At 37.1% G+C, this 15,034-nt stretch overlaps 1 protein-coding gene, 2 long non-coding RNA genes and 1 other non-coding gene across 4 annotated transcripts in view; all 4 read right to left on the bottom strand.

The window, feature by feature from the left end:
• The window catches only part of LOC113767036, a 5,094-nt gene extending 4,223 nt beyond the window's left edge, over positions 1-871 (bottom strand). The window contains exons 1-2 of the long non-coding RNA XR_003467842.1: positions 519-871; positions 150-225 (exon numbers count right to left, since the gene is read on the bottom strand). This is a non-coding gene — a long non-coding RNA (uncharacterized LOC113767036). The remainder of the gene's footprint in view (positions 1-149; positions 226-518) is intronic.
• Positions 872-1,418: 547 nt separating this feature from the next.
• Positions 1,419-3,135, bottom strand: LOC113766918. Its single transcript, XR_003467817.1, has 3 exons — positions 2,991-3,135; positions 2,244-2,688; positions 1,419-1,462 (listed from the first exon to the last, which is right to left on the bottom strand). It is a non-coding gene; the product is annotated as an uncharacterized LOC113766918 (long non-coding RNA).
• A 2,658-nt stretch (positions 3,136-5,793) lies between these two features.
• Positions 5,794-5,896, bottom strand: LOC113767233. Its single transcript, XR_003467951.1, has one exon. It is a non-coding gene; the product is annotated as a small nucleolar RNA snoR103 (small nucleolar RNA).
• Positions 5,897-7,690: 1,794 nt separating this feature from the next.
• Positions 7,691-14,073, bottom strand: LOC113764608 (general transcription factor 3C polypeptide 3-like). The gene is made up of 4 exons (XM_027308558.1): positions 13,689-14,073; positions 12,518-12,629; positions 10,663-10,770; positions 7,691-9,952 (listed from the first exon to the last, which is right to left on the bottom strand). The coding sequence occupies exons 1-4, from the start codon at positions 14,042-14,044 to the stop codon at positions 7,691-7,693; spliced, it is 2,838 nt and encodes a 945-aa protein (XP_027164359.1). The 5' UTR covers positions 14,045-14,073.
• Positions 14,074-15,034: the final 961 nt, after the last annotated feature.

The following is a 15,034-nucleotide window of genomic DNA, read 5'->3' as shown; positions in this document are numbered from 1 at the left end:
ACTGCAGTTTGCCCTACCCACTTTTATGGTTTTATCAACAGCCCCATATATAACTACGTCATCATATATCATTGTACTCGTAACTGCAATATAAGAAACTAAATTCCTTTAACCTTGGACAATTGTAAGGCAAAGTGATTGATATAAACCTGTTCAGAGATACCAAAGTGAGTCCCTTCCTTCCATTTGCCTTTCTTCCGCAAGTTTCAATTTTTCAAGAATTAACTGTTGGCAAAAAAGAAAAAAGTACAAATTGATTTATGGAAACCTACTGAAATAAAATCCACAAGAAAAAAAAGCATAAACGATTTCATTGTAGTAGAGAGAGAGAGAGAATTTTATGTAAGCAAAGAAGAGGAAGAGGAATGAGAGGGGATTAAGCTCCAAAAACCAAGTCCAACCGAATCTCACGAAACAAAAGCTGGTAACAAACATAGCAAGGGGCGGCAAGGGTGGTGGGCTGGAGTCTGGAGGAAGGAGGAAGGAGGGATGGTGACTAGGAGAAGAGAGAGATTTACCTTGATTCCTGAGTTGTGCTGCAAGGTGTAAGCAAGCGAAGGGGAGAAATTGGTCCGGTAATTAGAAGAGCAGGAAAGAAAGTGGTAATTAGAAGAGAGCAAGGATTGAAATTAAGAGCAAGGAAGAGAGAGAGAAGGCAAAGGAAGGAGTGTGCACCCGATTCAATGAGGCTGTCTGCGCCCACATATCCCCAAGCCGCCCAAAAATCATGCAACCAACAAACACCCCCAGAGTTCATGAAAATTACGGAGTAACCAGACCATTTCAGTGTTCATCCGAGCTTACACACTTTTAGTGTGGCTATGATATGATATCTAGTCAGAATTTACCCTTTTTTGGGATGGGTGGGAAGAGGAGGTGGACTCTCTCACTTTTAGTGTAGCTATGATATGATATCTAGTCAGAATTTACCCTTTTTTTTGGGATGGGTGGGAAGAGGAGGTGGACTCTCACGCGTGCAAGGTTCTTCATTTCTATGCTACTCTCCGAACAGATCATGACAAAGACATTGATAGCATAAATTATGCTGCACCTTCAGATGCCCTCCAAAACAGTATCAAAACCATGGACAACACCACGAAGAAATGGAAAGTACTAAAGACAAGCAACTATAAGAAACTTCCAGTAAAGTGAAACTTTAAGTCTGTTTATAACATATTATGGCAAAAAGCCACATCAATTTCTTTTTCTCAAGTTATATGTACAAACATAATCATACGACTGAGATCAACAGTGCGAGGAAACGTGCTTCATCCTCTTTAAGATTTCAGTCCATTTGATCCATAGCTCCAGAAACTAAAGAATATATGTGAAGTTTGTAAAAGATATTAGCACTGAAATGGAATAGAATATGAACCAGTGTTTGGATCTTTCACAGCTTTGAAATTGTCAGCGTTCATTCCAAATTGACCAGAATTGCAATTTCCAATTTCCCTCAGCTTACCTGATCAAAAGGTAAACAATTCAACTTCGTGAGAGATATCATCATATGCAATTGAACACACATATAAACTGGAAATAATTGATACCCTAAAATACTTTCACCATCAACCGTATCAAAGTAAAGCAGACAAAGTTAAGCAGATTTTGCTGCAATTATCCAGGGTTCAACAAAATGAACTCTCCTTGCTTGAGGTGCTAAATAGGGAAAAAGGAATAGGAGAAGCAGATATAACCCATAGAATGTAAGAATAAAGTCACAAACAATAATGTTGGCTGCCAATGAACTCAGAAAAAGTGACTCAACTGCACAAGGCGTGTTGAAAATATGCAGACAAACCAAGATCAGAAGTTCAATAAAAACATAAACAAAAGGATTGGAGTTGTTCTATCAGCATAGTATGGTTTCCAAAATCTACACCTTGGGTTCAGGAAAGTACAAGAATCTATTCTCATTTAATCATGATCTCCAAATGCAGCAAAGATAAACCATGAACAGCTTGAACAAATTCGCCCTCTACAACTTCAAGCACTGCCAGGCTATTAATAATTTGCAAATACTTCACTACAAAATGAGTCCATCACTTCAACACGCATCACAGGATATGATGACAGAAACAAATGTAGTTCATTCTTGAACTACCTCAGCTTAACTAAATGCAATTTGTTCAGGCACTAAATGTTATGAAGGAAAAGCAGACAAAAGCACGCTCAATTGCACAAGCACAGTAACACATACCATAAGAAATACCTTCACTCTAGTTCACATATATGGAAGTGCTTACATTTCCCTTAAACCATCCTTGTGCTAATCTCAGTAATCGTTTGTCCACTTCCACAAGCATCTATTCTTTAGCAGCACCTGAAGCAAAGCTTTATCTGCTCACATTAACCTTCCCCTTCCTCCAGAATCTTCCGAATGCACTAGCCACCTCAGCTCACACTAGCTCCTTTTACTTTTGCAAAAATTCCAGATCCTCTCCTCCTCCTCCACTCTTCTCCCCTAGAACACATTTTCTTTTGCAAAAATGAAGCATTCCTATATTTACACGTGAAGAGCAAAAAAGAATCATTTAACAGCAACTACCCAAAGAAGTTCATACCACCAATGGTCAACAATCATTTCTTCCTTCATCTTTTGACGTTTTTCATCTGCTAATGGCTTCAAGCGAACAATCTGTCTTCTAGCTTGATCATATGATGGGTCAACTTCCAAAACCTTTGTCATATCTGCATATTGTAATGAACACCAGCATAGGAAACAATAAATTGTGAAAAGCCATATGGACTATATGAGAAGATTAATGAATGCCATTGGCTTTGCGTGTGTGTGTGCTTTTGTGTGTGTGAGAAAGAGAGAGAGACAGAGAGAGAGAGAGAGAGAGAGAGAACAAGCAAGATTGCAGCCATTACACATATAATAAAGCCACCACAAATCATAGATTAGTCTTCTTATAAGCACAAGTTTGTGCTAGAAGTTGCCAGCAGCTGCTCAATGACAGTAAAATATTCAAATTCTTACACCGACATACCTGCTATAGTCTCTTCAAATTGTTACAACTTTTCATACACCTCTGCTCTTCTTAGCAAAACACTTATGTAGTTAAGGTTTAGCTCCAATGCTTTTGTGCATTCTTTAATACCATCATCATATTTTTTTTCTGTAAAACAAACCACCAAAAAGAACTTCATCAAAATCCAGTCAAAAACTTACCAATGCATGACATATTTATAACAATGCATATAAATAATGATATCACATTAGGAGTTATTTGCCAATCGGCCAACAGGTATTAGCAACAGATAATGGAGGCTGCTGTAACGGCAACCACCACCAAGATGCTTAGTGAGGAGGCTAAGTGTATGGGTCCTCTCCAACTCAGGGAAAAGAATGGGAAAAGAATACTTTAATGGACAACAAATTATAGCTTTAGGAAAAATTCTAAATACTAAGATAAGTACCTTCGCTTCTCCAAAGATAAAGGATAAGTACATCTTGTCTGCCCCTATGAGCTGAAGAGAATTAATATCCAAATTTGATGGTTCAAATCAAATTGAAAGGGATACAGCTCAGATTGATGAAAACAAATCTTCGAGGAACCTTATTTGGACATAGCAAACAGACTTTCTTCCATGTTCACCATTGACACATTAAGGAGATTACATACAGATTAAGGCATAGCACGTTGCCATGGCCAACTTTCCTACTCGTCAAGATTCAAATCTATCAGCTGTCCGATGTAATTGGAACAATAATAAAAGCGAGGTCTATTTAGATCTGGCAAGAAGAGGTGTAGACAAAATGAGTATTAGCTGTTTATCACTATCAGAGCCAATATATCTTCTTTATAATAACTCAAATTCAGCCTTCATGTGACCATATCTAGATAACAATGTCACCAGTCAAGAAACTTCAAGGAAACCTATAATCATGTAAAAAGACTAAATTAAACATTCACAATTTTCACAACAATGCAGTTGCAATAATATCCACTTGTCTCTTTAACAAAAAAAAAAAAAAAGTCTTTGTTTCAGACATGAACTATGTACATGTTTTATTACAATATTATTTTTAGAATTTGCCTCAAGTTCCATCAAATGCTCTCGCAGAGAGAGTTTTTTATAACACAATCTTTATGTTTTACTACTCAGCCAAATGATACCCAAGATCAACCCATACTAATCAATTACAACATTCAAAACTGCATTCCAACTCATAGATATAGAGAAAGTTAAAGAGCAACTTTTCAAGAAATACATGCAAAAAGTACAATTTTGCCATGTATCAACTCAGCAAGATGAAAGCTTACCAGTTTATTTAACATGCAGCATGATTTGTATGGCATACTGACCGTAATTCAACAGATTTGGATATACTGGACACAGCTGGTAAAGCAATATCATACTTAGACAATGCCTCTTCATCTTGACCATCTTTAAACAATGTATTATCTTCAACTTTTGCATCGTTGGCTTCTGTTAATGCTTTCTGCTCCAAAGAGAGATAGCTTAAGAGATGACAAGAACTTCTAACAAAAATACAGCTACAAGAGTTTATAAAAAGAACCAGGGCAATAACAGGACAAGAGGATTCCCACGTGACTCCAGCTTGGATCTTCACCAAAAAATTCAGCTTCAACTTCTCTTTTGACTTTCAGAATGTTTTCTGCAATGCTGACCACCCCCAAGATAAACAGCCCAATCAGATACATTCAAAGCTTTAACAGAAGTTTCAAAAATCATCCTTTTCTGGTGGCTAACTACACACATTTTCACAGTCCGAGACAGTCCACATGAAGAAGTTCAATAGCAAAAGAAAAGAGTCTTGATTCTTAACCGTGAATCACAATCAAGTAAACAACAGATATGCTAGTCTGGTAGATAATCTGCCAGATAAATAAAAGAACAAATTTCTGAACTATGCTTCTTCCTACCATGAACAGAATAGTTACTATCTAATCTAGCTAAAATAAAAAATCCAATCCTATTCAAGTGTACAACAGACGACATAAATTGTATACCACTTCACCTGAAAGTGACTGAGTTGTATCATACAATTTTCACAAGTATCAAGATTGATACTGGGACAAATGATCAATACTCATCTTAAATACACAAGATGTATTTAATGTAAAACCTATTTCGCCATTGTCAACACTTTGAAATATTTCAAACTCCAACCGAATATTTATTACTGAGAATAAAACAAAGGAACAATGTGGTAAGAATACTTCTCCCAACTGCAGCAGCTGGTCCCTGGTATATTGAATATGTTCCCTACCCCAAAGAGAGTGTCTCCAGTATACAATAGAAAATTAAGAACAGATTGGAAAAATCAGCTAGAGCAAAAATAGCCCAATGGAACAAGTAAGAATATGGACCTAACAAACAAGGGTGACGATTGAGTATTGAGTATTACATGATTATGCAATTAACAAAATGGTTGCTAAGTCCATTACAACCTAAAAACTAGGGCATTAAGTTGGTTTAACATTTCGACCGGAAAAAAATAAACATCGCATATCATTATATATTCAACCAATGGTGCAGAAGTTCCATGCAACTGCCCCATTTTAAAATAGAAAATAATTCAAATGCATGCAGAGTCCTTTGCAAACTATCCTTGGATGCAAAAGTAAAAAAGTGAGATCACAGCTGTTCACCACCAAGTCGTAACGAAATCAAGTGCATACAGAGTGGCAGGTGGCGATCAGATAGACAGAACGGGGATCTCAATATTCATCATTATAAGGAAAATGAAAACCACAATTTTGAGGAGGCCAGGCCTCAAAAGGACCATCATTTTTTACTCCTTAAAACAATCTACTGGAGCTTTCATGTATGTAGGGCTCTTTATGGGCTACAAGATACTCGTTAAACGCCCACCTAAAGCCTACTCATGTTATCTCCATATTTACAGCAGATACACATCTTAAATGCACTACCAAGAATTAGGAACATTTTAATCAGTTCCCTCACAGGCTCGGCAAGGGTAACTACATACAATGAGATATCAATAGCAATACACGCTGTTGAGAAACAAAAGCTGTGTGGTTTTATCCAGCAAAGAAAGCAGAGGAATTACAGAGGGGCATACCATAATTAGCACCCCAAGAATGTTTTCAGAAAAGAATCGAGTACCCAAACCAAATTGTCTGAAGAGAAAACACTGATTTTGAGGAATGAAAAAAATAAGTTGAGAACTCAACAATTAAATTTTGGCCCATAAAACTCCAGCTAAGCACATTAATATCAGCTCCATCAAGGAATCAATATCATCTTTCTCAAATCAAGACTATTCTCAAGCAAGAAGAGAAGCCAATAAGCTACATAAATGGCTTGCATCCCAGTGCTGCTGCAAAAATCAAGAATTTTTAATCACCTTAGAACTGTCATTTACGTATAAACACATCTTCAACTGTGCTAAAAGAAAGGTTCCATACACATAAATGAACAAGATTTCCATGATCCAACCACATTATCTGTTTTACTTGATACAGAGGCGAAAACACATGCTTCTTGGAAAACAAATTCCTTGCTGAACATAATGCACAAAACAACATCCTTGGAAAAAAATACCTTGCCTAACATAATGCAGAAAATGAAAAATGACATTCTTAAAAACAAATATCCTGCCAAACATTAAGCAGAAAACAAATTTCCACAATACATATGTGCGCATATCTATGTGATTATACATTTTTTCACATGTACAACTGGCCATGTTAATTTCCAATAACACAACTGCTACCATGTTTCCTGCACTAGTAAGTCCGCCAAACCTCAAATTCAAAAATTTAACAATCAAAACCAGCAAGAACAAGACTCAAACTTCCATAATCAGCTGCAAAACTTTTTCTTAAAAATGCAAAACCAAAAAATTAGCACTAAACCCAAAACTAAACTAAAATCTACAAAACGAAATACAGAATCAGCACCAAACAGCTTCACTTACACACCAAACCATAAAAATCCCAAAATTTTCTAATCTGTTCACCAAATTATCTAAGAACAGGCATAAATTCATCAAAAATTTAACATACTAACTAAAACTCGATAAGCCCAGAAAAAACAAACGAAAAAACCAGTACTTTTATATACCAAAAATCCAATCTTGAAGCAATGAACAGCTAGATAATTGAGGTAAACATGGACAGAAACCACAAAACCCAAGACCTGATATGTAATTTTTAAACAGATGACAATTAGACATGAACGAGGAGAGTGGAGCGGGCGCTGCCATGAGGCTGGAAAAAAGGAGATTAGAAGAACTGGCGTCGTTGTTATTGATTGAAGAGGGTTCAAAATGAGGACCAATCAGTCTGCTGCCATCTCAGCTTGCACCTCCAGGTCTATAGCTTATCACTGTCTGATCAGCCTGAACATCTCAATCAAAAGCAATCTTCGCCGTCCAAATTTTTTGAATCGAAAAGATTCAAAATTTTAGAAGTAGATAGATGCTGAAGGGAGTTTGCAATTGCAAGGTTTAGATTTTCAGCCGTTTATTTGTGTTGCAAGTAGCCAAAGAACTAACTGAAATTACCTATAACCATTTTACTTTCCTGCCAAGATTCAAGAATTCAGTGTTTCTCTGCACTTGGACAACAAAAGACATACTTTGCAAACACAGACAATTACCATTTCTAAGGTTAAATGTCTGTGTTGCTAATCCAAGCAAGACATATCAAATGTGGCTTTTCCATAAACAAGAAATTGCATTACAGGGAATACTTCATATGACACAATGATCTTTCAAGATTTGCCTGGCAAGATCAATTGCTCCACTTTTCTTGTAGATCAGATGCAAGTTGTAAGCTGCTTCCCGACGAAGATCACAGTAACCTGACTTTGGAGAAGCCAGACCATCTGGTTTCTCATTTGGAAGGTTCGGCATGGGGCAATCACTTTCATGCATTGTAAGAACCTTTTCATAGTTTAAAGCAGCAAGAGAAACAAGACCGACATGATGATATGCTCGAGCTATATTATACAGTGCTTCCTGACTATATCTGCAAAGCTGTAAATTATTGTAAAGAAATGCCAATCCTTGGGCCACAGACTGATGTTTGTTTTGAAGTCTGTGACCTAGGGCCAAGTTTATCAATGCAGTTCCAGCACAAAGATTGACCAAGGGAATATCTGGCATCAGCTTGTAAGCTTCCAAATATTCCCGAACAGCTGCTTGATGCTGGCTGATCATGGTAAACTGGTGCCCGAAAATGAGAGTGAGTGGTACACAACTTTTGTGCTTGGTTCGCATGGTGTGCAAAAACTTGTTATGCTTTGAATATCGACTGTCCAGTTTTGACATTACTTTGTAATAGCAGTTCCATGCAGAAAAGCTATAAGGACGTTGATCAACAATATAGCGTGCATATTCAAAGCCGTGAGCAGGATCAGCAATAGTGTATGCTATTTGGGCTCCCAGAGTTCTAAGCTCTTCGTTCCTTTCAACAGACAAAACATTGGAGGCCAATTTCAGAGTTAAATTGATGATTTTCAATGCTTCCCAATACTTTTTCAAGGATGCTAGTGATTTGCATAATTCTATAATGAGATGATGATGTTCTGCATCTCTTATAAGGTTTGGAAGAGGAAGCTCTCTTGGCGCTTGTTGGGGAGATTCATCCTCTGAATCATCACTTATCCACTCAATTCCAGCAGCCAGAGCAGCAGCTCTTTTTGCTTCCTTCTTTTTTAGTAACTTTTTTGCTCTGGACGCTCTAGACAGATCTGATGCTGAAGCTACAGGTCTAAATCCATGAAACACAGTATCAGTCCTAACATGATCAAGTATTTTTATCCGTTCAGAAAGAACACTTTTTGATAGCTTCTTCCTTGGCCTGACCTTTTGTTGTATAGTCTCAAGAAACAATGTCTCGCGAACCACAGGAAAAAAAACATCTACAAATGCCTCTAACAATCCTTTAGCTTTATAGATTTGAGAAAGCTTCAACTTTATCTTCCCATTAAGCCACCATGGTTTTGCTGCATTTAGGTTCAAGTTAAATAGTGATTCTGATTCTTTAGGAGGACATAGAACAGAAATGGCTTCATCATCTTTATTTTCTTCAAGAAGAAGTGATGACAAAGCCAGCCGAGCATCAACACTATTCTCAAGTTTGTCTAAAGCTCTGTAGAAGTAATCAATTGATTGCAATCGTTTCCCCAGACAACAGCAACACTCAGCAATTTTCAGATACAGGCAACCATTGTTCTTAACATCATCTCCTACCAACATCATATAGTATTCTACTGCAGATTCATAATGCCCGTGATTCATTAGTGAATCTCCAATCTGAATAATCAACTGGGGATGATCATGTAAATTCTCATGTCTCAAAACATTGAAAAGAGCTTCTGCTTTTACCAAGTTTCCAAGGTGAATATGACATATTCCAGCTTTTGTGCGTAGACATAATGGCATCTCTTTCCCAGAGCAGTAAACCTGCTGTGCATGCTCAATATGCTCGAGGGCTTTATGATGTGCATTGCCTTCCATGTGTAGTGAAGCCAATATATCAACCACATTTAAATCAGGTTCCTTGCAACAATTTCTGAGATAGCTTTCCAGTACAGTGACTGCACGCTCAGATTGGCCACATTTTTTATACAGCTGGGCCGCAGTCTGTAGTACCTTTACATTGTCGGGACAGAGCTGTGAAATTTGCTCATATGAATCAGCAGCTTTCAAATAATCACCCAACTCAACATAAAGAGATGCACGGTGAAACCGCAAATTGATATCTTCAGGATCTGCTGTTATTGCTTTAGAAAGGCAGTACCTGGCTTGTCCTGTATCACCTTGTTCTATGGACCATGTCACAAGAAGCTTCCACAGAGATGCATCCTTTGGGGTTAAATGGGCAGCAATCATGTAGAAATCCAAGGCTCTCTTCTTATCACCCATCTCATTATAGATGAGCCCAAGCCTATGATATGGATCAGGAAGATTGGGAGAAAGACGAATCACTTCATAAAACATCCCTATGGCCTACAAGCTCAGAAAATCTACAATGAACAAGAAAATTGATAACCAAAAACAACCATTATAGACATTGTCCTTCTAAAGATTCCAAGCACACAACCAGAAAATGCCCAAGTCAAAATGAGATTCCAACCAGTTCTAATTAACATAAAGTGCTATGTGAAGACAAAAAGTGACCATCGTATTGAATTTCTCAAAAAGTGCGAGTAAAACTTCATAAGAAATAACTCGGCTTTTACTGAACTTGTACAGTTGCTTCACTGTGCCTAAAAGAAAAACTAAATATGCTATTTTTGATAACCATTATAACTAGATCCTCAATACAAAAGGTCTGACTTAGCACAAGACTTAATTCTCATATATCCAGAACAAAGTCAATGCATTCAAACTGCAAGAAACTTATTCACTCAAAGGAGAGGACCAACACTTTGTAAAGCAGGCTAACAAAGTGAATAGATCTCTAATTTTGCATTCCTTATGAAGAAATAGTTCTTCAGCCAACATCATTGTAGATGCCCATGAATAACAAAATGCAAGATATCCAGTCAAAGCAAATGGTAAACAAACTGAAATTTACCCAAAAAGAGAGACAATTAAGGAATGGTCACCACCATGCCTTCCATAGCAGTAATTTGCATGGATATAGTTAAAACCAAATGGTAAATCAAGTAAAGATTGCCCTACAGAATGACAAATAAGGCAAGCTAAGGCCATACCTCTCCATAGCGGCCATGGGCATAATGAAGAGTAGCATCACCAAGTTTTCGAGTCACTTCAGGACTGACTTTATTCCTTGATCCCTTTCGTCGACCTCTTCTCTTGGACTGCACAAGGTAAAAAACAAGCAGTTTGCAAAATGTCCCAAAACCAAAAAAAAATAGGGTAGCATAAAACTTCAGAAGATAATGCAACAAAAAAAACCTTAAAAAACTTAAATATGAATCCAACCAATTTTATTTGTCCGCAAAGCCAAAAAAAAATGTCATGAACAGAGAAAAAAAAGATCAGGAATGTGAATGTGGCTCTCAAATTTCTTTTCCTCAGTCTTTGCCTCAAGCTGGGTATCTCGCTAAGGTGTTGGGCTGCTTGGCAGGAAAAACAAGAGAAAGATAGCTTCTTAGAAAGGTCTCCTACAGATTAAAATGGTTTTTGCAACCATCTCCATCTTGAAACACTGTCAAATTACTCAAATAAAGATGGATAAAAAAGTTACTTACACTAGTCTGAGTTGTGACTTTCAATTTGGTAGAGACAAGGTCCAGTGATATTTTTGTTTTAGGTGTTGATAATGAATTAGAGTGAGTCCCAAAAGACTTGGTACTAGCTAGTGTGCTCTTACCCAGGTTTTCATGGATTAATTCCTATATATGCATTATGAAAAGACTTACATATGTCCACTCAAGACATGAGTTAAAATAAATAAATGAAGCATATGAAGACCAATGGTTTGAGGTGGCACCAGAAACAGAATATGCTCCCCTGAAACACCCAGAATATAAACGTTAAGGTACTAACTATTCTAAGAAATCTTTATCAATAGAAGTTTCCTTTCACGATGGCAGCAATGCTTATAACTAAAATACTTGATGGAGAACATGAGAGCCAAGCTGCTGGCCTTGTTCCTGCTGCTTTTGATATAATGGTGACAGATATCAGACTGCATATGTAGGGAAGCTGCTTGGCCGCATTCTTGCTGGTTTCTCAAAATCTTAAGCATTACCAAAATCGGACTAGATTATGTTTGGGCCACGGGTGAGCAAAATGAGCAAAAAATTAAAAAAACAAGTCCACAGGTCCACGGCAAAAGTCACTCAACAGTTAAAGGAATATCTATGGCTCAGATTCCATTCGTCTACAATCTGATCAAAGAAACCCAAAAAAAAGGAAGCATTATCAACTATGGTAAAATTGAACTCAATCTATTAAAACAGCTGTTCTCCAATTATCATATACTTGTAAAAGCTCTTTAATATAAGTCCAAAAGAACAAAGAAACAGCCAAAAAGGAGGGGGTCATTTCACAGGATTGCCAATCACTTTGTCACCAAAGAGGTTGCAAGGTCAAGAAAAATCTTACTCAAAATGAAAACTGGAAAAGGAACCAACAAGAGTAATTTTTTCCCCCAAAAAATGAAAAAAAGGAACTATATTAAAGAGAATTACGTGGGTGAATCCAAAACATGGTTGCATAGATATGGCGTTGTACTTTATTGAACACATTACAAGAGTGAAACAACATGAAAAGACACGTCCTTTTCATCAACTGAAAGGTCATACCTACCACATTGAAGCATGAAAACTAAGCCTTTAGGTTTCACAGTGCATCTTGGCTAGTGCAAAAAGTTAATCATAAGTTGTATTTTCAATGCGAAATTATTTTTTTTTAGTCAATGCATTCATAATAAAGCAGATGCATGAATGCAGCACAATGTTACAAGAAAAAGACATGATTTTGAAATTGTCTAGACTAGTTAAGCTCGAAATCCTCCAACTTAGCCACAAGTGCAAGAGCAAAAATTGGTGAAAGCACAAAGCTATGGTGGAAAAAAGTGAACATGCATGAATACCATACCTTCCTGGATCTTCTTCTAGAGCCATAATTCATGAGTTCCATTATTTCTTCCATGGTTGCACCAGAAACATCCTCTTGTCGTTGCCGTGGTTTTTTAGCTGCAGGTACTTCCCTGCCACACCACCAATGAAAGAAACGAAAAGAACATAATATCAGCAGAGCATTGAGCAAAAAAGTTGGAAACTTGAGAAAAAGAAAAAACTTTTAAGGGGATTCCAATGGGAAGTATTAAATCACATGCCAAAAAATTCATTTTTCTTTCCTTCTTTAGGTACATAAGAAAACATTAATTCCTTTATGTGCAAAAAATTACAATGAGAACAGACAGTTTCACAATGGTTCAATTGTTTTCAGTGAGTAGATGCCACCTTACTGATACCAAAAATTGACATAGGAGACTCAAACAAAGCCACACTTACTCTCTACCTCCCTAGGTAGGCCATCTAAGAGACCCAGCAATGCCATGGCAATATCAGGTTTTAGCTGGAGACAAAAGAAAGCTAAATCACCATTACGACCCACTCAAAATTGGAAACTCGCCAAGATTCCAAAAAATAAAGCAATGAAGAAAAAGGCTAGATCATCTGATCAAAGACAGCTAAATGAAGCTGTTAAGAAGTAACCAGGTAGCACATTCAAAAGAAACGAGATACAGAAACAACAAAGTCAAACTGCAAATATATATATATGCCAGTGTGTGTAAACTTCTATAACCTCAGCAAAATCTTCAATAAAACCAGAGGAAAAAGATAGCTCCTCTATTAGCGCGACCAATTCTTTCAAATTTTTACAATGTAGGTCGCCCTTATTTAGTTCCATCAACAACAACAACAAGAGAAGCAATCTTCTATAACCTCAGCAAAATCAACAGCCGGATGACTTGATTGTTTCCAAAATTTATTAAACATGTCTTATTGAAGCAAACAGAACACAATTTGCATGAAGCTCTTGATAGGAAACAAACGATGAATTTTCAATCAAAATCACAATAACAAGAAGACGGAACTAAATAAGAGCGACCTACGTTGTAAAAATTTGAAGAATTGGTCGCGCTAATAGAGGAGCTATCTTTTTCCTCTGGTATTATTAGCAATACTCATTCAAAGGACTTGAAGAAATAGTGCAAGTTGCTTTTGATTAGCAAATAGTCAGAAGGAGAGAGAGAGGGTACCCTTGGGGTATGGCTTGGAGACGGGCCTTGCGCTTTTTGGCAGCCAAAGCTTCATAGTCGTGCTCCAGGCGCTGGAATTGTTCGTAAGGCTGGAGCCCAGATGCGTCCTCTTTGGTAAAAGCCAGAGGATCCATGTCATCACTGAACCTGAATTTATACCCTTCTTCCTCTTCATCCTCATCATCATCATCTTCTTCTTCTCCTTCAATATTAGCCATAGTGTTAGCAGTAGTGCCTTCTCCTTCATCATCGACTTCATGTTCTTCTTCCAATTGTGATTCCAATTCCATAGGATGCTCATCTGCATGGAACTCACTGCTGCTACCTACAACCCCAGCACCCTCGCCCTCCTCCATTCTGCTCTCCACCCAAGCGCTAATTGAACTCTGCAAAGGAAAAGCCAAAAGACTTAGGGTCCGTTTGGTTGGACTGAAAATATCTTTCATATCGAAGTCATTTTCCTGGAAAATCACTTCCTTCTCCATAATATTCCGGTGTTTGGTTACTTAGTGAAAATATTTTCCAAATTCCTTTTTTTCATAATTTTCCGGTATTTGGTTTGTCAGTGAAAATATTTTCTGACTTCCTTTTTTAGTGTTTGTTGATATGTTGCAAATATTTTCCTATTCTCAAAACATTCCTCTCATTACAAGTTGTTTTTAGTTTCTATCCATTATAATCATATTATCATTTTTAGTACGAATCAATTGAATTTGTAAATAATCACAATGAATTAGCTCATAATTTGAATCGTATAATGATTCATTATTCAACAATTATTCTTTTAAGCTAAGAACCTCAGTGCTAATGAACTCCTACAACTAGCAGAAAGCAGCTTAAAATTTCAATAAATAAAGATATTTCAACCAAATGTTTTAGCCAAATGGAAACTGCAGGTCATATTATCCAAAAGAAACATATATCAGAATATTAAAGAAAAATGACATAAACCACCAACAGATCAGTGCACAGGCTAAGTATCAACAAAAAGACACCCTGCAGCACTGCAAAGGGATGAAATAAGTCAAAAAGTAAAACAAAAGAGACAACACTCAAGATTTTAACAACAACACAATAGCACATAACAGAAATCAGATAAGCATCAACAATCTATCTCACATCATAGCTCTCCCTTCTTCTCCCTAGTTCCTTCACACCCCCTCAACATCCCTCTAATGTAGTCATCATCTCTAAACTTGCTCTCTCAAATAAATTCATGGTAGATTTGTTGCCATCACATGGTAGAGAAATTGTATCATTTGTCTTCTGCTTGAGACCTGATCAAGTACTCCTTGACTCTTTTTCCAAAAAAAAGAAGACATTAATGGAGCAACAGACACGTGTCC

This window comes from Coffea eugenioides, chromosome 3, assembly GCF_003713205.1.
Source record: "Coffea eugenioides isolate CCC68of chromosome 3, Ceug_1.0, whole genome shotgun sequence".
NCBI lineage: Eukaryota > Viridiplantae > Streptophyta > Magnoliopsida > Gentianales > Rubiaceae > Coffea > Coffea eugenioides.
The sequence above is the reverse complement of the archived record's forward strand: the minus strand, read 5'-3'. Positions and strand labels throughout refer to the sequence as shown.

Coding starts and splice junctions, on each gene's coding strand:
- LOC113764608 (XM_027308558.1), bottom strand. CDS start 14,044: ATGGAGGAGGGCGAGGGTGCTGGGGTTGTAGGTAGCAGCAGTGAGTTC. Junction 12,630..13,688: donor CTCCAAGCCATACCCCAAGG/GTACCCTCTCTC, acceptor GTGGTGTGGCAG/GGAAGTACCTGCAGCTAAAA. Junction 10,771..12,517: donor CTAGAAGAAGATCCAGGAAG/GTATGGTATTCA, acceptor TACCTTGTGCAG/TCCAAGAGAAGAGGTCGACG.